The following is a 22,463-nucleotide window of genomic DNA, read 5'->3' on the forward strand; positions in this document are numbered from 1 at the left end:
TGTAATTATTCATTAAAAACTCATAATCTTTATTATGACACAAAAAGTCATCACTTTAGTAAGCCATTAAAATGTCATAAAACAAATATTTGCAGTGCAATATGCCTTTAAAAAAACATTTTTAAATGTTATATTACAGTATGCTATACAACTGTCAAACAATGTCATAGTATAGTATGCCTTTAAAATAATTCTCTCAAAACAAATAATTCATAAAACATCCTGCAAAAAAACTGCAAAAATACAGACCTCTAATTAGATTTTTATAAAATCCGCACTGGTTCCCTACAGTCATCATACAGCATGAAATGAATGGACGCTTTGAACAACAAAGAACAAATATTCGTTCAGTTAATTTCATTTTATATTCAGTTTTAGAGTTCAGTTGAATAAGATACGTTTCAAGATTGTCCGTCGGGACATTTTCAACACTTGGATGAACATAAAACTATCAGTTATGTCCTAAATACAAAGATCAGGCATTTTTTATTTATAAGGTTAAATGAGAAAATGTAGGAGTCAACTACAAGTCCTAGAGAGCATTGCTGTAAGAAACAACCAATCAGAGGACTTCAAAGAGTACATTTAAGGTTAAATTGGATTATTGACCTTCGTCGAGAATGTTGGAATAACTGACAAAGTTTAATCAGTTTACTTTATAATAAATTTTTGACCAATCTCAAAACTGTGGTGAGTTCTAGCTCTTATTAAAGTAACGTGCGTTGATTTGTCTCTCGTTCTACAAAAACACATGGACCAGGATCTTCCTGGGTAGTGGGAACCAAAGGCTGAGAGGTTAGCGAAAGGGCCAGTGGTTCAATCACGTGGTTTTATGTGTTTCAATAGCACATTTAGCAATGAATTGTGGGTAATTTTCTTGGGCCAAAGTCTGAGGAAATGCGAACTAACGTAGTGTCCATAAAGGGCTCAAAGTGTCTGCGAAAGAGCCCTCAAACACTTGGTTTGACAGCGGGACAGCCCCAAACCCTCACGGATGAAGATTGGATTGTGTTACCTTCGGCGTGATATGAGGTTTTCATACTGTTGAAAATGAAAAAATAAAAAATACTATTGATACTGTAAGCTAAAGCTATTTTGAATCTATCAGTAATCATGTGACTGTGATGCTCCCACTCACTTCAAATTGTACTGAAATAAATATTATGTTGAACAATTGCTATATAGAAAGCTGTCTTGTGTTATTTAAATGTGTTCTTTATAATTAGTCGTTATGTCTTTGTGTAAATGATTACTTACTAAAGGATAATGCAATATATTAGTATACAGTAAATTGTAGTGGTACTATACATTTTTGTCTATAGTGATTATGTAACTTTTTGTAGAAATATTATATTTACACCTAACGAAAGTCTTAAATAAATCATAGTGGCAGAAGGCCAGTTGACTGCACGAAGGGAACTCTAGACTGAAAGAGTGTCTTCCTTTGTCCACTAGAGGGACACCAGAGAACAGGAGACAACACAAGGAGAAACCACAACGATTACCCAGTTCAAGTTTATGTCATATATATTTTTCTTTTTACTGGTCTTATAAAAAGAAGCAAGTAAATACAGCAGTAACAGTGCAAGTTAATGAGCATAATGAAAGAGCACTCAATAACATGTATGCATAAATGATGTCAGATGAATAATCAATCATTAATTTTTGACAATAAATCAAACATGGCTCTCAATGAGGCCCCTTTTTAGTATAAGAACAGGAAAAGGTGTGTGCACACCTAACTATTGTATTATTAATGCTTGTATAGTTTAATTATCATAGATAATTCATTTCATAATTAAAAGTAAATGCCATAAGATGTTTTACTCCCTGATCTCATGCTTTGATTTTCTTTAACCTGGGGATAGGGATGTAAAACAATTGATTTCTAAAATGAAACATTATGTTTTGAACAGTTAATATTGATGCATTTTGTGTGCAGCCTCCGGATAATTGATGAAGTGCATTATCCCAGGGAGATAATACATTATCTTGGAGCCTGCTGACCGTGAACATCAATCTGTAGACCGTGACATGAGATAGTGAGTAAACTTTTCAGGAAAAAGTGACTTCTAAATGGCATTGATTTAACTAGCTATTACATTTATCCAGATTATGGCATCAAATAACAGCTGCACTCCGATGATGTGACAAACTAGTTATTCTACCTTAACATTAAGTGCTGATGTACTACTGACAAGATTCACCAGCCGGTTCTACACAGCTCATTACACACACACACACACACACACACACACACACACACACACACACACACACACACACACACACACACACACACACACACACACACACACACACACACACACACACACACACACACACACACCACACACACACACACACACACACACACACACACACACACACACACACACACACACACACAGCTGATTTTTAACAATAACAATAATAAGTAGCACAACAAAAGACATGGAATACCAGCCATGTAAGCACATATCACATTTTACGGATGAAGTTATTAAAACTAAACTATTCATTATTGATTTATCCATTAAAAGCTATAATGCTAAGAACTAGTGCCAGCCTCTGCTAAACTTACATCATATACATTGAACCACTACAAAAAGTACATGAATATCTACCAAGCTTATTTTGTAAATAACACCCAGATCATTTACACTTTTTTCTGAATTAAATTGTTTTTGTGCAATGTGACACAAGCTAATTAATTATACTGAAATGCCTTTGAATGTGTTGTGGAACCATTTGAAGCTGTAATTAGTACCACAGAGAACCAAGTGTCTGTCTGGGGACAATGTTTTTGGGAACTAGCTTATTTGTGGTGACTTCTGAAAGACTTGCAGTCTCCTAACTTTGATTGTGTTCATGTTTGTTAAACCCATATATTTTATTTATAAATGATTCCACCCTTTAAGTTTTTTGAGGAATCATTAGTAGTGTCACATCTGGGCAGATGATTAAATCCAATGTAATGAAGAAATCTATCTCCAAAGAAATCAGGCAGTGTTGATATTATACGAAACACTTTTTCAGAAGTGGACTTACTTTAAACAACAACAACAAATGAGATGATCATAACTGGCGGTAAATTGCTGTAGGATTGAAATATCAGTGTACATTTATAGCAGAAAGACAATTACATTGTGGGTAACAGCTCCAGAGAGCTTGATTTTGTAAACCCCACCTGAATTGTGATTATGACTATTGTCATTATTCAAAAGAATGACTTTGTACCCTGAGCTAGTGGTGTGGCCTCCTTTGTGCACCGGCATTGTGCTGCTGTTCGTAGCTTCCTCCAGTGGGAGTCACTTCTGTCTGATGTCTGCTGGTCTGAGCTGTCTTTCACCCTCCGCCAGAAAGATTTTGCATGGCGCGGTAGAGCAGGTGGACGCCTAGGTCCCGTTTCTTCTTCACCTGCCAGTTGGACACCACGCCATAGAAATCCCCTCGCTTCCGATTGGTGAGCATCTTCAGTCCTGGGACAAGTAAACAATTAAAAAAGGTTACCGACATGCTGGATCGGCGTAATTCAAGGTCTCAAGAGTTAGTGGTTGTATTTATGTTCATTTTGGGATTTCCTTAAATTCCAGGCTTATTAATATCTCTTCTAAACCCTGAACACTCCAATTCTCTGTTCCTCCCTCTATTACTGAGAGGGCCTATGTAACCTGGGAAGACCAAGGGAGTGTCTCTGTAGAGCATCTTTACCTTGATGGAACGTTTGTAGCTTTTGATCAGTTAACTCTTGTATTCAATTTGCAGAAGACCCACTCCGTCAGATACTTACAGTACACATCCGAGACTGTTATTAGTAATCACTTCCTGGTTTCCCTGCCATTTTCTTTTTCTCATTACATCTTCAATATAAATCCTAAACTAAAGGGTGACCTTTTAAAGCTATACAACACTCTCCTCACATGCCGACCTTCGGCCTCTGATAATCAATGCACTTGGACTGAGGGTCTCAATAGATAAAGACTGAGGTTTGGTCAGTTTCAGAACGTGTCTATGCGTAAGGACAAGGGCTTTACGTCTCCAAAATGTTTTGTATATTGAATGTATCTTTATGTCCCGTTTACGTCTATTTAATTTATTGAGTCATACATGCAAGGGTTTACATATTGCTGGTGCTGTTTTTGGTGTTGACAATTTCAAAAATAAATCATATACTGATGGTTTTACTGTACCACATTTCTATCACTTTATCAAAGATGCTAGATAATAAAACTCCATAAAACCAAGGTGGTGGTTGTTGTGTGGAAGGTACGATTGCATATTTGATTTCTTACAGGTGTAAGTTGCAATTTTTCAAAAACAAAACAAGGCAGAATGTGCCACACACATTCATTAGCATTTAGAAACACAGTTGACAGATTATTAAATACTTCATTATCAAATAATTACCATTGACCATCAACAAACCTGGCTTCTTTTCCTGAACATGGCACAAAATATCAGAAGCACAAGCTGTTACGGACATTTTATAAAATGGGTATGCATATTCTTGAAAGTTCTCATAAAAAGGCATTGACGAGGTGATTTAAGACCCTGATACAAAGCAGATGGGGAAAGCTTTCAAACGTGTATTTTCCATAAGATTACATCACTGTTTGCTCCTTATTAGAGATAATTGGTGCAGAGTTTCACCCCTCATTGTACTCACCGATGGCCTCCACCATGCAGGCCTCTCTTGTGTAAGCCTCCACTGGAATGACATTCTGGAAACAATGCAGAGAGATGACGCCCTGCCCGGCATTCCACACCTGAAGGATATGCTGCACTTTGGGGCACAAATTCTGTCACACAGAGAAGAAAGAGATAGTATTTTATACACACATTGTATTTTTATTTTATTCATTGAAATTTAATGAACGGTGTGCGCGGCCTTACCTTGAAGTCTTGTCTCCTTTGAAGTACTCTAAAGCCTCATACAGGTGGCTGTAGGGGCGAGAGCGTTTTCCTTTGACCCACATAAAATATAGCGTGGATAAAAGTCTGGAAAACACTCCTGTGCTGTCATGGTGTGATAGCGAAATGGGAGGTTTTTCGTCACTCTGGCAGCGCAAAAAAAAAAAAAACATATCCATTATATAAAATGTTGAGGGGGAAACATGTTATCTGTATTACAGAGAAGTGGTGGTTAAGATCGTAATGAGGAAACAAGCCACTCCTAAAGATACACTGGGAATTAAACATGGCTTAAAAGCGAAGTTTGAACTCTTTTGAGATGTGATATGATGTCGCCTGATGAATAAAAACACATACATGTAGACAAGTTTATACTGCCCTCACAATTGGTACAGCTTTTTTGTTGCCCAGTTACATTTATTATAATTTTTAAAAGAAAGAAAAACTACTTTTTATACACAAGAGAGCCTCCTGTTCTGATTACAAGCAGTTGGGTTGGAGGAATGATTTTCAAGCGGAATGATGGCATCATCGCATCACGTTACGCAAAACATCTATCTTCAGAGAGCCAGCAAGGAAAAACACAAATCAAGAGTTAGCAGACCTCGGGTCGAGCAGCAGGTAGTTGAAGCTGGACTTGATGATGCCCTCCCTCCACTTCTGTTTTGGTCTGGCTGGTCAAACTGCTGGCACAATGCTTGCTCATCAACCTGGCAATCAGGCAGCTCGAAGGTCCGCAGGGCCCGACACAATTCTGGACTATAACCTAAATCTACGAAAATAAAATAGACGATAAGTAAATGACGAGCTGTGTCAGTAAGAGAGTTGATAAGCTAAATGATAATAAGTGTATCAATAAACCTCATCCATACAGTGTCTCTAATTTATTCCACCCACAAAGTGAGCTTCAATACAAATATTAAAAGGTCCATTTTCACTAGAAGAGTGATTTTACAGTCACTAGTCAGAATTTCACAGGACATCCATTTAAATAGAAACATAATTATGAATATGTAATTCCCCCACAAAATTATTTTATTCCATTATATCCTCACACACTCCCCATCACATTAGAAACGTCTCACAATCAAACTACAAGGTCAGAAATACTATTGTTACAGTCACAAGTAAGGTCAGAAGTAATCAAGAACTTTGAAAGAAGAGCACAAGCGTTACCTGTTTGGGGCGGGTCCAACCGCCTCTGAGGATGTGGTGATTGGGAGTTCGACTCCTGCACAAGGCGACACAGCCTTCGCATATAAGTGCGGCCTGGTACGGCAGCTGATTGGGCCCGGGCTCTCCCCCAGCTCGAGTAGCCTCAATCTCAGCTCCTTGTCCGTCATCCCTTGTGTCTCTGGCACCAGCAGGTCTTCATCCTTTCTTCCTCTTTTAGCACCATCTGGGGCGTCTGGTTTTCTTTTCCTTCCTTCACCATGTCCATCTGCATGGAGCGCCAGTCCATAAAGGATGGTTCCTCGCTGCTACTAGTACTCATGCTGGAGCTGATGGAGGTGTTTGATGTGGGCGGGACGTGGGTCTCGATCAGCTTGTGGCCCTGTTCCGATCAGTGTAAAGGTACTCCACCGGTTCATCCAGATCCTGAATGAGCGGACGCCCTCCGGGGGTGTAAGACAGGTTAGCCAGGTGCTGAGGCCTGAGTGCAGCTGGACAGTCGGCTCATGCTGTACCTGGGGGTGCATCCGGTCCCTGGAGTGCAAGGAAGGTCGGAATCTTCTCTGGACCTCCTTGGGGAAAAATAGGTGGAGCTGGATGAAGATGAGACAGAGTCCACCTGAGAACTGGAGTCGTCAGTGTTCCAGACATCATTTCTGAGGCGATCTAATTTGTCATTACCAGGAGCATCATTTACGTGATTCTTTGTTGTTGCCTCATCTGTACTTGTCAGGTCATCAGTCAGAAAATCCCTTGCATTAGCAAGATCGTGGCCTTGCATGGCCAGTATAACCTCTGCAAGGTTTCTTTCATAAGCATTCATTGAAGTGTCCTGGTTTTCCTCCAGTATGACTGTGTCAGACAAAGTCTGGGATTCAGAAGCAGAATCAGTGACGCTCTCGGAGAGGATGAGCGTGTCAGCTTGGCTATTGCTAACACATGAACCAGCTCTGAGGGTACTGGACTTGCGAGTGTCCTTGCGATCAGCAGGAAACATGTCTCCTCCTACTGTGTCATTCCCTGAATAGGATGGTGGATAACAAGGTGCATGTGGGGAACTGTAAAAGTCTACACTGCTCTGAGATCTGGGCGTCTGGCGGCGTGTTCGGACTGCTGTGGGGAGGGTCGCTTCAAACAAAGAAGACGTGATGAAGTCGCTCTCGGCGGGTCGGCTAGTTCTCAGTGAGCAGCGACTCAACCTCGAGCGAGTCCTGCCTGTTACAAAAGGACTTGGTGTGAATGGAAGGTTGACGTTTTCCAGTAATGCCTCAGCGACATCATTCGATAGGTTGTCTGTCGAAGGCTGATTAACACCACGTTCACTTGAAGTGTCAAGAACAGGACTACTGCAAGGTTCAAACAAATCATTGTTTAGGTGCGTCTCAGACAACACTGGTTTGTCAGACATACCCTGTACATGCTCTTTAGTTTCAGGTTTTGAATCCATCTGGGCTTCTGTTTGAACTGGTGGTGAAGTCCAGTCTTGCCTTGCAAATTCAGAATCAGAGTCCGTAGAAATCTGAATCTTTGTGTCGGATTCTGCTGCAAGAGAACCTCCCTTTACAGCGGGGAGTAAAAGATGTCTGGGGTGTAGAGAAGCATCCAGTGCACTAGTGTAATGGTCGCTCTCACAGCTACTATAATAACTACTACCGGACCCACTGCTGCTGTTACCAACATAGAAAAGGACTGGCTGTTCTGGTATATTCACCTGAGCCTCTTTTACATATTCATCGTCCTGTTCATCATCACTCTCTGCCAGAACACAGTGACTGATGACCGTTTTCTCCATGTCCTCTTCTGGGCTTTCACTGCTCTCTCTGCAGAAAACATAAACGTGATCTGGCGATGTGACGTCGATGCCCTGCTTCTGTAAAACAGTGGCCATGCGTTCGGAATCCAGGAAGTCAGAGTACTCAGACATGTCAAAGGGTGAGTTGCTGGTGCACGGGCTGCCATCAGCACCAGGCTGTTGTTTGGGAGATTCAGGAATAAACACTGGGAAATATTCATCAACATCTCTGAAGCTCACACTCTTGCGACTTGCTCGCCTGCAGGGAAATGCTGGGAGAGTGTCTCTTCTAGAGGGGAAGATTCTGCAATCAGTTATAGCAGCATGTTCATTTGCTTGTGATCCGAACACATCATCATCAGTACACAAATCCTCCTCTTAAGATTGGGCAATGCAGCTGCAGGTCCCCTGCAGACATGCGAGTGCTTGATAGTATGGAGGGACCTTCAGATGCCCATTGCGAGGGCGGCGTTGTTCCAGTCCTGGCCGTGATGCTTCTTAATGTCCATATCAAAATGTCTGTTATATGATACTCCTCTGCAAACTGGCCTTCCATTATTGTTAGAAAGGTTGAAAAATGATGAGCGCCTTGTGCTGCTCAATGGGGCTTCACCAAAGTCACTTAGCATAAGAAGATTGGGAACTGAAGCTGTGGTCTGATTCAGGATAGCTGGACGTGTCCGTTTGGTCTGAATACACAGCTGTGGAGAAAAAAGAAGAAACCTAAATTAACACGGTTCCTTACAAAAGTAAAATATTACTGCTAGCTAGCCAAATTCATGAAATTGTTCTGCTGCAACTCCTCTTTATAAACTGTTGGACAGTTTGCAGATGGTCGCCATGTATTACATTTTTTTCTTATGGGCCTGAAAAAAAGTGAGTGCTCTGGCACATTTTGAGTAAATTAGGAACTGATGACAAGTATTGCATATATATGTACGTATGTATGCACGTACGTACGTACGTATGTATGTATGTATGTATGTATGTATGTATGTACGTACGTACGTATGCATGCATTTCTTTAAATTTCAAGGGATTTAGGAAGTAAACACTGAGATTGTTGTGCCCTGTAATTATTGTAGTATTACTATGTTATGACAAACTGCTTGAAAGCCAAAACATAACGTAAACACCTTTACCAGCTGAATACATAATACTGCAAAATACTACTACCATAACATCTCTATTTCTAACACTACTAGATGTGTATCTTTTCTTCACGTTGATGAAATAACACAAGTTGTAAAAATGTACTTTGCATTCAAGTGTATGTTCAGAGGAAGTGCTTTAGTAACCCACAATAAAACAAAGGCTTCAAAGTGACTTCCTTACAGTATTGGAATTTAAGGTAACTCGTCTTCCTCTGTGGCCACTGAGCTAAACTGGTACTCCTGAAGGAGCTGGGCACATTTTCGATTCTCTTGTTGCTGTGCAAGCTGCCCCGGTTGTATTCCTTCCTAAATTAATAAAAAAGGAGATAACAGATGTAAACCAAACTGAAGCAAACATTTTTAAGCCATTATGAGATACCTTGTTAAAGTGGCAGCACTTATTGACAAGGATTATAACGCTCAAACAACGCTTACATTATGTTTAATGTTCGGGTTCCCTCCATTCATCAAGAGCAGCTTTAGATTTTGATAACATCCCCAAAGTGCAGCAATGTGAAGAGGAGTCAGGCCATCTGATGACCTGGGAAATACAAGAAATCACAACTTTACAAAACATTACATTCTCATTATGCTCAAAGATGTTTAATAGTGGTCTTGTGACTAAAGTTTAACATACAGTACTTCCAACTCGAGTAAACACGAATAAGTATAACGGATGTAATAAAGGGTTACTGCAGGTTGGAGGTGATGCAACACGTCGATGGAAGATAGCTCGACGATCTGTATAACATGCATGTACACTTACTGATGCTGCATTTGTTAAACCGGTCAAAGAAATTTTAAATAACCGGGTTCTGTGGTGGAGGAAAATGATCTAACAAGGTGAGATGGGGATTTTTTCTTTTCACTATTTTGAACCATACCTGATATTGGGGTCCGCTCCATATTGGCAGCAACATCTTCAAACAGCGTGTGTTCTTCTCAGTCTCTTTGCCAGCAGCCAAGTGTACTGCAGCCACCCCTTTACTACCCACCAGGTCCGGGGATGCGCCTTGTGAGAGAAGCAGCAGCACAGATCTGCCAATGAAGAGAGAGCTGTTACAATCGGAACATGGATCGTTTTGTGAAATACAGTTTTATTGTATTGGCAAAGGGCATGCTATCCTGTCTAATGTTGCAGGCTGGATTAAGTGTGGATGAAAACAGCATTCTAATTCATACAATAGCTTTCTGTTTTTGAAATAGAAACTTTGAAGACTCTAAAAACAGTGACAGATATGAGTGGCTATGACACCTGCAACTCTTTCAGTCAATATAGCCGGACATCAGAATCAGAATCAGCTTTATTGGCCATGTGTGTGTACACATACATGGAATTTGACTCCGGTTAACACATTGCTCTCGTCGTACATATGATATACAAATAAAACAAGAGAAATATTTTTAGAGTAGAACACAGAAACAAAGCATCAACATTAACATTTAATTTGTATGTACAATATAAATATATATCGAATAATATATAAGAACATACGAACAATGACAATGGATTTGGGATATTAGTGCAGAAAGATGGTAATAGCGCAAGTAGTGCAGATGGAGGTGTTTAATTAATTGTTCCTCTGAGTGACAGCCATTACAAGCATAACCACATAGATGGTTACAGATATCATTAGCAGGTGCTTCTTAGCGGTTTTGTTTTAATACACAGCTCCTGTGTGTTTAGCTCCCGTGTTTATCTGTAATGTGATGCTGTAACAAAAGTGAACCGGAAGCCAAATTAGGTCCATGTTATACTGAAAGTGCATGCAGACATTTAATATCATACACAAACTGCCCCCTCGTGCTCATGTATATTCACAACAATGAACACGTGTCACATCGAGTTATGTTGTTTGGAGGACTTCACGGAACCCAGACACGTACACAAGAAAGTGATTACATGTAAGTAAGGACTTTTTAAATTCATCAAACACAACAATTTGCTCCCACTCCTGTCCGCAGGGAAGTAACTGAACTCGAGTTTACGTCAAAGCTCGGCGCAAGATGGCTCGCGACGTAAAGAACGTGTGCGTGAGATCTGTCGCGTCGAGTCGACAAAAGACAAGTCCAGACAAAACAAAGGGCGCCGAACATCACCTCGGGTCTCCATCGTTCACAAGCGTTACACAGCTGACTTTCGAGCCTCCTCGCCTTTCGATCCATGACCAACGTTATCGCAGTATCAAGTTCCTTTGGTCGAGTTTCAGCATAGTCCCGAGATACAGAGAGCGCGTGCAGAAAGCTGTGGGTAACCTTTAAACCGAGGCTAGCTAAAGGCGACGACTGAGGACTGTCTGGCAGAAACACATTTTAGTGCACTCATCAAATGACGTTGCATATGCAGTTAGCCAGCAGTCATTGTGTTTTATCCTTAGTTGTGTGCCTTAACTACTTGAAGAGATGTACCGCTATTGTTTCCAAACTCTAAAGACCTGCTTGTTTATCCAAGTAATTTTAGCTCCCGGGGGGGAAAAGACGACTAGATTTGTTGAAATTCCCTCTCAAGAAAACAAAACCTCCTCCTTTCTGGCAGAAGGCGGAAGTCCCGCCCTTTGCTTTCTCTGATTGGACAATGCTTTTATTTAACGTTTGTTCTATACTTATCAGAGACCGTTCTGTATCACTGTGGTACTTATCTCCTCTTTCTAACCTAGAGTTTAACTCGAATATAAGTGTTTTTTTAAGATGAGCTTTTAAGTATCATAATCTGACGTCAAATGGTTTCCATGCACCATCTCATAATTGTAATCCTGGATGTACTTTCTCGTTAATCATATATTGCAGTTGTTTGACTAACTTTCAGTCAGAAAGTGTATGACACATATGTTTGCTCCAGGGATTGAGCAAAGATATACTGTATATGTTGGGCTGTATAGCTACTATGTTTATTTTTGGTTTGATTATCCGACAATAAATGTTGTGTATTGTGTGTCCATTGCATACTTTTTTCTAAAGTTATGTTTCAGTAACAAAACACAGACAAGCCACTTAAACCTACACCGTTTGCATAATAGTAATGTAAGGTGACACAAATGTGACGAGTAGCTACTAACATATTGCAATATGCTTTTTGGCTATGTGAAAGAGTGGCTGAGGAAGAGATCGGCCTACAACAATGGCCCCGTCAAGTTGGGTGATTGGGATGAGAGGGATTGCTGTAGGACAAGAATGTGCCCATTAAGCTTTGATAAGAATAAATAAAAGCCTGACATCTCAAAACATAAAACGAGTAAATGACATGAAATAAAGACTGATAAAATAATTACAGCAACTAACATTGTTAGTGGAATGTTACAAGTCATGGCTTAATGCAGTAATGACAAATGCTTTTAACAATCAATCTATCTATCTATCTGTATATCAATCAAGAAATGTATTGTCATGTATGCATAAGAAAATCATGGCTGTGTTTGATTAATTGATCGATTTCACAACAAGGGTTATCTGAAGAAGAAATTACTAAAAAATGTCAGTGATCTCAAAGTTGTGCGACTATACAGCTCTTAATAGAACATAGAAAATATAGCAAAAATAACACTTTTTTTTTCCTTTTTTTATCAAATGTCAGATAGCACAGCTATTCAAGCGCTGTCATCTCAGACAGAGCAAAGGGAAAGAAGAAGAAGGCCCATCAGGAGGAGCAGGAGGCTGGGGTGGATGGATCCAGCGTGGCTGGGTGGGTGCAGTTCACAGTTCTCGTAGGGCTCCATGCAGGCAGCATAAGCAATCACGTGGGCAATGTAGTTCTGCTCCTGGACCCCGTGGAAAAGATGGGACATGGGACCTTTGGCAAAGATGGCTACATCTTCTATGCTATGGGTCTCTGAGCTGAGAGGGACAGGAGCCTGCTGATGGTAATCATCATCCGCTGAGAAAGAAAAGGTCAAAGGAGCATTATAGTAGTTTTCTGGGTCATAGATACATTTCATTCAGCGTCGGAAATACACGAGGGCAAAGGGCAGAACTGCCCCTAAGAAATATCATTTTGCCCCTAATATCACTAGGAGAGGGGCAAAAAATGCCCCCATAACTTACTCTAATAATTATGATAATTTAATGAACTTGTCAAAAACATCGTAGCCCTGACCCGGTCCAGTTGCCATATCATGTTTTGGATTTTCGCCTCGATGTTGCGTGTGCGTGATGAACCGAGTGGAGCGCTTCTTGACCTCCTGTGAGTGGGAGGAGAAATGTTCGTCGCCAACCCAGCACACGTTGAATTCTTCTGCGGACTTCATCAAGGGGAGCGACAACGTCAAGAAATCCGGTGAGTGATAACTAGTAGTAATTATTTTGAACTTAGTTAGCTAGTTAGTTAGTTAGCTCTGATGGTGCGTTAGCTCCAAAGGCTCGCTTGCTAGCTAGTGAACGATAGCCAGAGTGCAGCCACATCCTCATAAGTTACTGCCATCTTGTGGTTCACAACAATCCTCTATTTGGGGATAAATACAATTAGTTGAGACTGAAGTTGACTGGGGGTTTCAAGGGTTACATGTTTAGATTAAGTCCCTTATCACATGTAACATACTATTGTTGTTTTTGTTTGTTCAATCTCAACACAGTGGAAGACCTCATGATGATCTCACTGGAGGGACCAGAAGAAGAAGATGCAGCATGTGTAGAGTCTGCTGTGAGAAGAAAGCCAGGCGGCCTCACATAAAACCCTCTGAGCAAGGCAGCAGGTCAGACCAGCAACTTCTCCAATGGCTGACAGTGACACAGATGACAATGATGAACTGGTGCTCTTTTACAAATAAGCCACTCATATGTATATGTACATATTTATTATTTGTCTACACTGTACATATAATTTAATATTTGTTTTCATTTTCTGAAAAATTGGTTGTAAATTGAATTTAATTAATCTATGTATAGCCCTTTTATTACGTTTGTTATGTATGTTATAATATAAAAATGTATAATTGTTAATAGTTGTTTAAAAAATGTTATAACAATAATAACCACAAAGAAATAAGAATAACATTTAATATGATTGTCTGATTTCTGTGTTAAAAAAATCTAAGAAAACACTTTGGATCTGTAGACTACTGCCTAATAGTCTTCTTATTATCATTTGATGACAGTTGCTCATATACTGTAAGCCTAAATAAGTATATTTATTATTTTGAACAAAGGTTAAATGTTATTTCACAAGTTTCAAAAAGTGTCCCCAATTTTTGTATAAATGCCCCTGGATTTCAGTCAGTGGGGGCAAAAATTGCCCCTGAAAAAAAAAGTACATTTCCTACCCTGATTTCAATACATGTCAATGAAATCCAATGCAGCTAAATAGCTGCTACTTAGTCAGATCTTTGACACAGTATCAATGGCAATAGAATATGATACGTTTCAGACCTAAAGTCAACAATCTCAGGTACATTAAAGTATATGGCACCAAGTTTTTGGACTAACGTTTTGGACCAAATTCTCATATTATCTGACACGTCTCAATGATTATACAGTTAAAGTAATTTTAGAGCATTATAGATTATTGTGTTATATTTAGAGTCTAATATAAACATGTATAACAATATCAGTTATTGTTGGTTATTCAGTTTTTATATTTGTGGCTGGGAAAAAATATCTAAGGCATTTTCTGTGATCTCCCATCTCAAGATACTTTCAATTAATTGAACATTTGCATAGCTCTTAAAACATAGATGCTCATTGCAAAGCAACACTATTTGGTACAGTGCACAGGATACAATTGATAAAGGTGTTACACTCAAGTCAATTGTTTTCCAACATTCTCATGAAGCTATAACACATTATTAAATGGGTGAGACTCACTACACCAAGACTTTTCGAGCCTCTACAATAAGGTATGCTGTTACACCACAAGATGGAGCTACTAAATTACTTTGTCTCACTTACATGAAATTGTCTCATTCATATCGGGCCGAGGTCCAGTTTGGTATCCGGGTCCATTTCCATACACAGCAGTGGTGAAGTGCTTATTGTCCTCAGCTAGTGAGCGAGACACCCCTTTAAATCACAGGACAAGTTTACAGGTTTGTTCAAATCTTAAAATCTGATGTTTTTCACTTTTTTATATAAAACCTCTATTAGCTCTTTTCAAATTCAAAGAGTGCATTTCACCTAAAACCGAGTTTCCTCTGCCGGAATATCCTCCAAAGGCAAAGACATGGGAGTGGTCAGCAGTGACCACAGACAGGGTGTCGAGCTCCGTGGTGAGTTCAGCTGCTCGCCCGATCGCCCGGTCAAACTCAACAGCCTCATAGAGAGCTCTTTTGGCCCTCCCTCCGTGGTGACCATGGTCAATTCTTCCGCTTAAAGTCCAAAAGAAAGCAATTCTCAAATTATCATCAGCAGAATATAGCTCATATTCGTGATGTTTTTTCTCTCATTGATGTACCTCATATTTACTGTAACATAACGTAAAAAGTATAAGTTCCAAGCATAATATATATTTTATTTAAAAGGTGAGAGATTCATGGTGTGAAAGGGTCAAGACTAAGCAGTTCTTTGCTGTCTTGGAAATATGGATAGAAAACAATGACACTTATCTTCTACAAAGAGGTAAAATCCCTTCGGGTTCTTGCTGAGAATCTTGATTGCTTTCTCCATCATCTCCGTAAGAGAGGGGTCCATGAATGGATCACGCTCCAACTCGTAGCGGCAGTCTTTGGGCTCAAAGAGGCCTGAATCCAGAGAAAACAAGTTCGAAAAACGGAGAAACACATTCCCAATTGCTTAGAGCTGGCAGTGTTAGTTATACATGATTAAATGTGCACACAAAAACATCTAAATTGCAAATAAACTGAGATTGTAAAATAGGATTTTTTATCAGAAGCCTGTTTTATCAAACCAATTTATCCAAGGACAGCTCAGGCAAACCTGAAGTGGTCTCTTGAATGATTAATTGAATGTCAAAATTGTGAAGGGAATATTTCTTCTTACCTATCAGGAAGTCCGTATTTGCAGGATTGACGGCATCAAATTCAGCTTTGTTCCAAACATATTTAGCATTCTTTGGGTAATGAATAAAAACAAACACATTAATTCAATAAGTGTTTAAAAGGGTTGGAGGAGAAAACCTTTTTCAACAACCCATTCAAAATGTTGTAGCCAGAAGGACCATTTACCTTTTTGTTCTTTAACCACTCTGCAACAAGGTTTTGTCCATCATTTCGGTCTCCTTTGTAAGTTGGATACTCGGGGTCTGGTGTGGTTCTCGGAAACATGTACTGACGACCTCCACCAAGAATGACCTGGAATCAAAGGACACAGTGACAGTTATATATTTCCAATCAACCATTGTTTTGGATGCTAGTTCATTTTATTGCAAGGTAATCAATCATCAAATCCCATGTTAACAATCAAATTGTTGACTGACAATGGCTTGGTAAGAATGGTGGTTCAACTGTTTCAATGAAAGCTCTGTCAAGGTATAGAAAACCAAGAAGTAGTAAGTCAAGAGAACTAGACTTGCTGTTTGGTCTTGGCTCAACCGACAGATCTCATTTTTCTGACATATATATATATATATATATATGAATCCTATTGAGTTGCTGGTCTGGTGTTCTGCTTCAAATATACCTTGATATTAAGACTCACATTTATCTCTGTGTTATGAACCATCTGGGAAGCAATGTCACGGCAGCCATTTTGGATTGCCTCAGAGGGGAGGTAGGCGTCAGAATACCAGGCTCGGTTGGCAGTGTGAGCGTAGTTTGCAGCAGGAGAGGCATGCTGGACTCTGGTTGTTGTAACAATTCCCACAGATTTTCCTGCAACACACAGAGCAGCTGTGGTTAACATTTCTTTATAAATTGACATTCAATTCAATTCAATTAAGTTTATTTTATATAGCCCAATATCACAAATTACAAATTTGCCTCAGAGGGCTTTACAATCTGTACACATACGACATCCCTGTCCCAGGACCTCACATCGGATCAGGAAAAACTCCCCATGGATATATATAGACTTATGAGATGTTATTTACCACCAAAAAAGGGATCAAACCACAGTAAATACGGATATTATCCATTGAAGATGCAAAGTATTTCAATTCAATTATGTGTGGACAACAAACAGATTGCATATGTATTTTATATTTGGTTAAAGAGCCAAGCAGGCACACATTGTGAACTCTCTTATTGTTCACATGTTCTAAGAATATTTGATATAGGCTCTTGAATTACATAGAAGGTTCTCTTAATATGTACAAACCAGCAACATGTAGGCCTATAGTATGTACAGAGTACTGACCTGTCTGACTAAATATCCTTAATGAATAACACATCAACAAGAACTCATCTTACCAGTTTGACAGCATGAAACCAGTATAAAGTAAAGCTGTGTGAACCGGACCCTACCTGCTTTCTTGGCGCGGTGCAAAACGGATGTGACTTCGTTCCCATAGGTAGCATTACAGTTGTCCCTCGGGGTGGCGGCAGTGACACCCAGGGTGCCGTAGTTGGCCTTCACACCACACAAGTAAGCTGTGGCTGTGCCAGCGCTGTCTGGCATCTGCTGGTCCACATTGTACGTCTGCCGGGGCCAAATATATTCACACACATTAACGTGAGTATTTATCATCTCAGGCATTTAGCAAGTGTTCTTATCCAGTGATTACACTCAGACTAGGTGGGCATGTACATGTATCCTCAACTCATACAAGCAATAGACTTGAGTTTAGAAGCATTAATAACTACAATTGAGCTATTGCCTTTGTAATAAAACACCTGTTATTTCACTTGCCTTAACTCAATTCAGGGCTTTCATCATATATTGCGTCCATGGAAGACAAATATTATCTTCATATTATGCATGCTGACAACACTGCCTGCATTTAAGGATGTATTGGCATTCCATGGATTTTTATGAAATTGTTTTAGCCAGTGTTACAGGCCAGAGTCAGACCCAAGATATATAAAAACAGGCTGCTTGTGTCATATTTGACATGATTATAATGACAGCCACATGAGTCCCCATTCAGCAAAAGAGACGCAACATAATTGGCTTGTTAGTGTGGTATGAATGTAGCATTCTGGAGTCAAGTTGGTTTTGTTGATTCCTAATCACATTGTCAAAGATCAGTTTGTGCCAATCTTACTCCTTGATAACCCTTTTATAAAGAGGGGGATACCAATTTTAGAGTAAGAAATTAAACTCCTGCTAATTTGTTGAAGGGGAATTGAAAATGGTCTACACCAGGTAGGCTACAAAGATATTTGGCATAACAGAGACACAAGTTAACTCGTACAATACAACTATAGAAAGCATCATCACTACAATATGAGATATAACTATACGAGGATAAGCTATACAATCTAAGAAGTAATTGTGAGTTGCTTTAATGCACACTCCGCTTCATGATGATGCAATAAATATGTTGTATTTTACAACATTGGTGTATCTATAAATTATGAAGAAAATAGCAATTATAACTGGAGTGGTTGTCAATTGGAATGAATGATGTAGTCTACACTTGACAGTACTGCTAAACATCATTGGAGCTAGATTCCTGTGACACTGTATGTCTTTGCTTAACAAGAATCGTTGTCCTTATAAAACTGTGTCAGTACATGAGATTATTTCATGATATTCTCACCACAAGTGCATGCATCGTACCCTCATTCAGAAAGTTTAAATACACATAGCAGCCTGAATGTGTCAATGAGAGTAGGCTGACCTTAGACAGCGCCAGGTGAGGAAAGGTATCCATAACCAGACTTGTCTCCTCCCCAGAATGTCCTGCCAACTGGCCTTTGAGGATCCTGGTAGCAGTCACTGTCGGTATTCCCATACCTGGAAGCAGGTGGAGACACACCTGAGTTTTAAATAACATAGGCCAGGCAGGCACAGGGCTGTCATTGTGCACCGTGAACCTCATAAGGCTCAGCTGATGCAAGAGTTTAAAAAGTGATGAGAGACATCTGAGTTATTTACAATCACAAATGGTGGAGAATATGCGAAGCAAATACAGCACTATTCCACATTTCTACTCCTCTACAAACTTGATTATACTTTATATATATATATATATATATATATATATATTTTTTTTTTTTTCAAGAAAAATCCAGGGCATCCTGTCCAACATTTGTTGTAAGAGCTTGGGAATCTTTAGGAGTTTTCACTCATTATTACAGCATTAGCTACATTTCTTCCCACATCTAATATTAGGAACTACATTTACTACCTATTTTTCTCTTGGTTTATATTTTCCCAGAAGGTCATTGTGCTTATCAAGTTGACCAAATTAAATGCCTCATTAAATTTACTGTCAGTTATAAAGTTCCAAGTCATTAACGGCACAAATTGTTTCACAAAGATTTGATAACATCTTTAACTTGCTGTTATCAGCAGGTATGTGGGTTGCGATGGAGGCAGCTGTAACCATAAATCCACAATGGACTTTTGTTCAGGGAAGCTGACAGACTCTGATCTTGAATCATGGAGTCATTAACAGCATCAAGTGAACAGCAGTGATTAGTTTATCGGTGTGCATTGTGGCTAATGTTTAAATGTAATATAAGTAACAGTTCAAAGATTTAGGTACTAAGGGGAGTTGAAACTAATTTAATAGATGACCAGTTTCTAAAAGGTTAACGATGCATGGGATGTGTTTATACTTGTTGCAGTGATTTACCTTTTTTGCTGTTCAGAGACACATGTGGAAATAGCTACCCATGCAGTGCAGACTGTGGTTTAGCCTCAGTTTATTTTGTTTCACTTGGCTTTCCAAGCAGTAATAACTGCTGGTGATCATATGTCAACATTCATCTTCTTCTACCCACAAACCCATTCATTCCGGGGTCACATAGTGCATTGGGTTTGCATTGCATTCTCTCTCCACCTTGGTGAACTACTCCACAGTAATGACGAGACTCACACTTCTAAGTGATAATGGCTTCTTCTCGCCTAAACAAACAAACTGAACTGAAAGGAACAATAATCTACACATTAAAGTAAGCGCTTTAATGCTGGGAAAAGACTCACCATCCCCCAGGAAGAGGATTATGTTCTTGGCTTGTTGAAGATTAGGCTGAACATTCAGGGCAGTGTGAAGCGCCTGCCTCGCTTTGTTGTTCCAGTAGCTGGCATGGAGCTCTTCCTCTGAAAGCAAGAAAAGACAATATAGTAATATAAACAATCAGAAGTGGCTTGATTAAAAGTGATTTTGAATCTTAAATCTATTCGGGCCATCCAGGAGATTTTATATTTTATTTTTGTTTGACTTGCATTAACCTATATATGTATGAACATCAATTCTTACATCATGGCTATTAGAAAAAAGAAAAGTGACTTTTTACCGTGTTTATGTACTGCAACAGGTTTTTGTGTGGTCCTTGAAATGCAGTTGTATACGTCTAACATGACATTTGAAAGAGATCATTCTTAGTTTCTCCAGATACCTAATTATTGTCTAACGGCAACAATATAACAGTTCTTACCTGAAACAGACAAAGTCCTCTGCACTGAAATAAAAATCAATAATCCAGTAAAAATGGCTTTTTTTTGGCTGGCCATAGCGTTGACTGTATGTGCATTTTAAAAAAGCCAAGAAGTGCTTGTCTTTTATAGCTTCAGGGAAGGAGCAAAGGTCACAAAGAGGAGCCTTTCAACGTGAGCTAGAAAAATTAGGTTTCATAATCATTTATCTAAACTGTGATCTAGTGATCCGGTTATCTATATTTATGTGTGTGTTTATTAGATCAGGTAAGGTCAGCTAACGTAAAAATGCATACGTTATGTTAAATGTTGACCAGAAGCAGCTTTTAATTTGATTTAATATTACCAATATTATTTTATAGCCACAATACATATTCATTTAATGATGATTATTACAGTGTTTTATGTCACTACATTATTATTTATTACATTACAATTCTACAATATACATCTTATATTAACGTGTAGGCCTCTGTTATTTAACAGATAAACCATTTATTTATTATAATAATAATAATAAAAATGAAGCAAACTTGAAAATTCAAACAAAATATCCAAGTGCTTCACACACAGGGTAAAAACAAATATTGTGAAGTCACCCATTCGTTTGTGGAATGTCGTTTTAAAGCCTGGCTGTTGCCATCTTGGTTTTCGGCCATCGCCATCTTGGCTTTTTGCAACTGGTGACCTGAAGTGACCATATTTGGACTGCAGATTAGTGGTGTTGCTGTATGCAGTTCTGGTAGCTGTAGAGACCTGTCAATCATAAGGTATACCCTGCTTTAATGTTAATTTTACTCTAAATGGGACCATCATTTACTAAATGAATCGTGCTGTATTGAAGAACACTTGAAACTTACAATTGAGACCCTAAACTCATGTACAGAGGTAATACATCAAGTGAGAAGTAGAGTCATTTTCTCACAGACCTCCAAACAATCCGACTTCTTTCCTGCAACTGGAGAAGGCGCCTCCTGCTGGCCAGCAGAGAATGCTTGTTGAACACTTCACATTGGCTTCTTTTTAGAACCGGAGGTGAGTTTGAAGATTAGATTTAAAAGGCCCTAATTGTTCCTGGGAGATGATTCCACAAGCAAGGCCCCAGCGACAGGAAGCCACATCTTACATGCTTGTCAGTTGCTTTGGACATATTGTAACCTCTGGATAGTTTTGGATTGTAGGCCTGGTCAGGACGATCTGAACTCAGGCTGGAAGGTTTCATAGAGCTGGTGGTAGTAAAGATGGCCATGTAGCTGGAGGTTGACAACCTTTTGGAAGACCTTAGGCAGGTTTGAGATGAGATTGTAATCGCAGCAGACAGGGGAGGAGGCATGTGTATTATAGTAATAGCTTCAAAGCACTCTTTCAATAGGGTTGATGGGGTCCAAAAAGCTGCTGGAGGAGTTCAACTTCGGGCAACGTTGAAGAGCTCCTCAGTTTGAGTGACCACAGCAAAGTGATTCAGGGTTGAACAGCCAAAGTGATGTTGTGCCTGATGTTTTCAGTTTTGGTTTTATAAAAGACCATTAATGCGTTTTTTAAATTTCGGGCTGAATTAATTGATAACATGTGAGTCACTTTGGACAAGTGGGTCCAACTGTACATCTGTGGGATGTTTTTCGGCAGTGTGGTAAAACAATCCTCAGCAGTCTTACTCTAACGTGCCATGTGGCTCAGACAGAGGTTTTCTTTTGTCAGAATCAGCATTTGGACATCTTACAGTTTTAGAAAAAGTAAAAAGACCTCAACAAAATAATTACAGTGAATGGTTATGAGCACGAGATGGACACCGCTTTTCAAGGATTGTATTAGATACACAGAATGGTCGATGCCATGGAATTTGCTTTAATATGAGATAGTTTTCTCATAATTACTGAGAGGTCAAAGAGTCGAACGCCGTATAGGCAGGGAGATTCAAGTGTCACTGAAGTGTATGTATTGAAGCGTCTCCCGTTGATGCCATGGTTACCTAACTGCTTTATACGTGATAAACGTTCATGTCC

At 39.4% G+C, this 22,463-nt stretch overlaps 2 protein-coding genes across 2 annotated transcripts; both read right to left on the minus strand.

The window, feature by feature from the left end:
- Positions 1-2,376: 2,376 nt before the first annotated feature.
- ankle1 (ankyrin repeat and LEM domain containing 1) lies at positions 2,377-10,152 on the minus strand. Its single transcript, XM_034530401.1, is given in 16 exon segments — positions 2,377-3,368; positions 3,370-3,482; positions 4,670-4,804; positions 4,898-4,970; positions 4,972-5,007; positions 5,009-5,060; positions 5,519-5,573; positions 5,576-5,686; positions 6,152-6,388; positions 6,556-8,256; positions 8,888-8,901; positions 9,236-9,339; positions 9,469-9,574; positions 9,918-9,943; positions 9,945-10,071; positions 10,127-10,152. Coding segments are annotated over 16 exon segments (2,973 nt in total). The 3' UTR covers positions 2,377-3,311.
- Positions 10,153-12,632: 2,480 nt separating this feature from the next.
- Positions 12,633-20,538, minus strand: LOC117729730 (intestinal-type alkaline phosphatase-like). Its single transcript, XM_034531063.1, has 11 exons — positions 20,463-20,538; positions 20,008-20,124; positions 18,698-18,813; positions 17,379-17,553; positions 16,615-16,787; positions 16,143-16,268; positions 15,958-16,027; positions 15,560-15,698; positions 15,136-15,326; positions 14,911-15,021; positions 12,633-12,904 (listed from the first exon to the last, which is right to left on the minus strand). Exons 1-11 carry the CDS (start codon positions 20,536-20,538, stop codon positions 12,633-12,635), a joined length of 1,566 nt encoding a protein of 521 aa, XP_034386954.1.
- Positions 20,539-22,463: the final 1,925 nt, after the last annotated feature.

Source organism: Cyclopterus lumpus, chromosome 4 (genome assembly GCF_009769545.1).
Source record: "Cyclopterus lumpus isolate fCycLum1 chromosome 4, fCycLum1.pri, whole genome shotgun sequence".
In the NCBI taxonomy this organism is placed as follows: domain Eukaryota; kingdom Metazoa; phylum Chordata; class Actinopteri; order Perciformes; family Cyclopteridae; genus Cyclopterus; species Cyclopterus lumpus.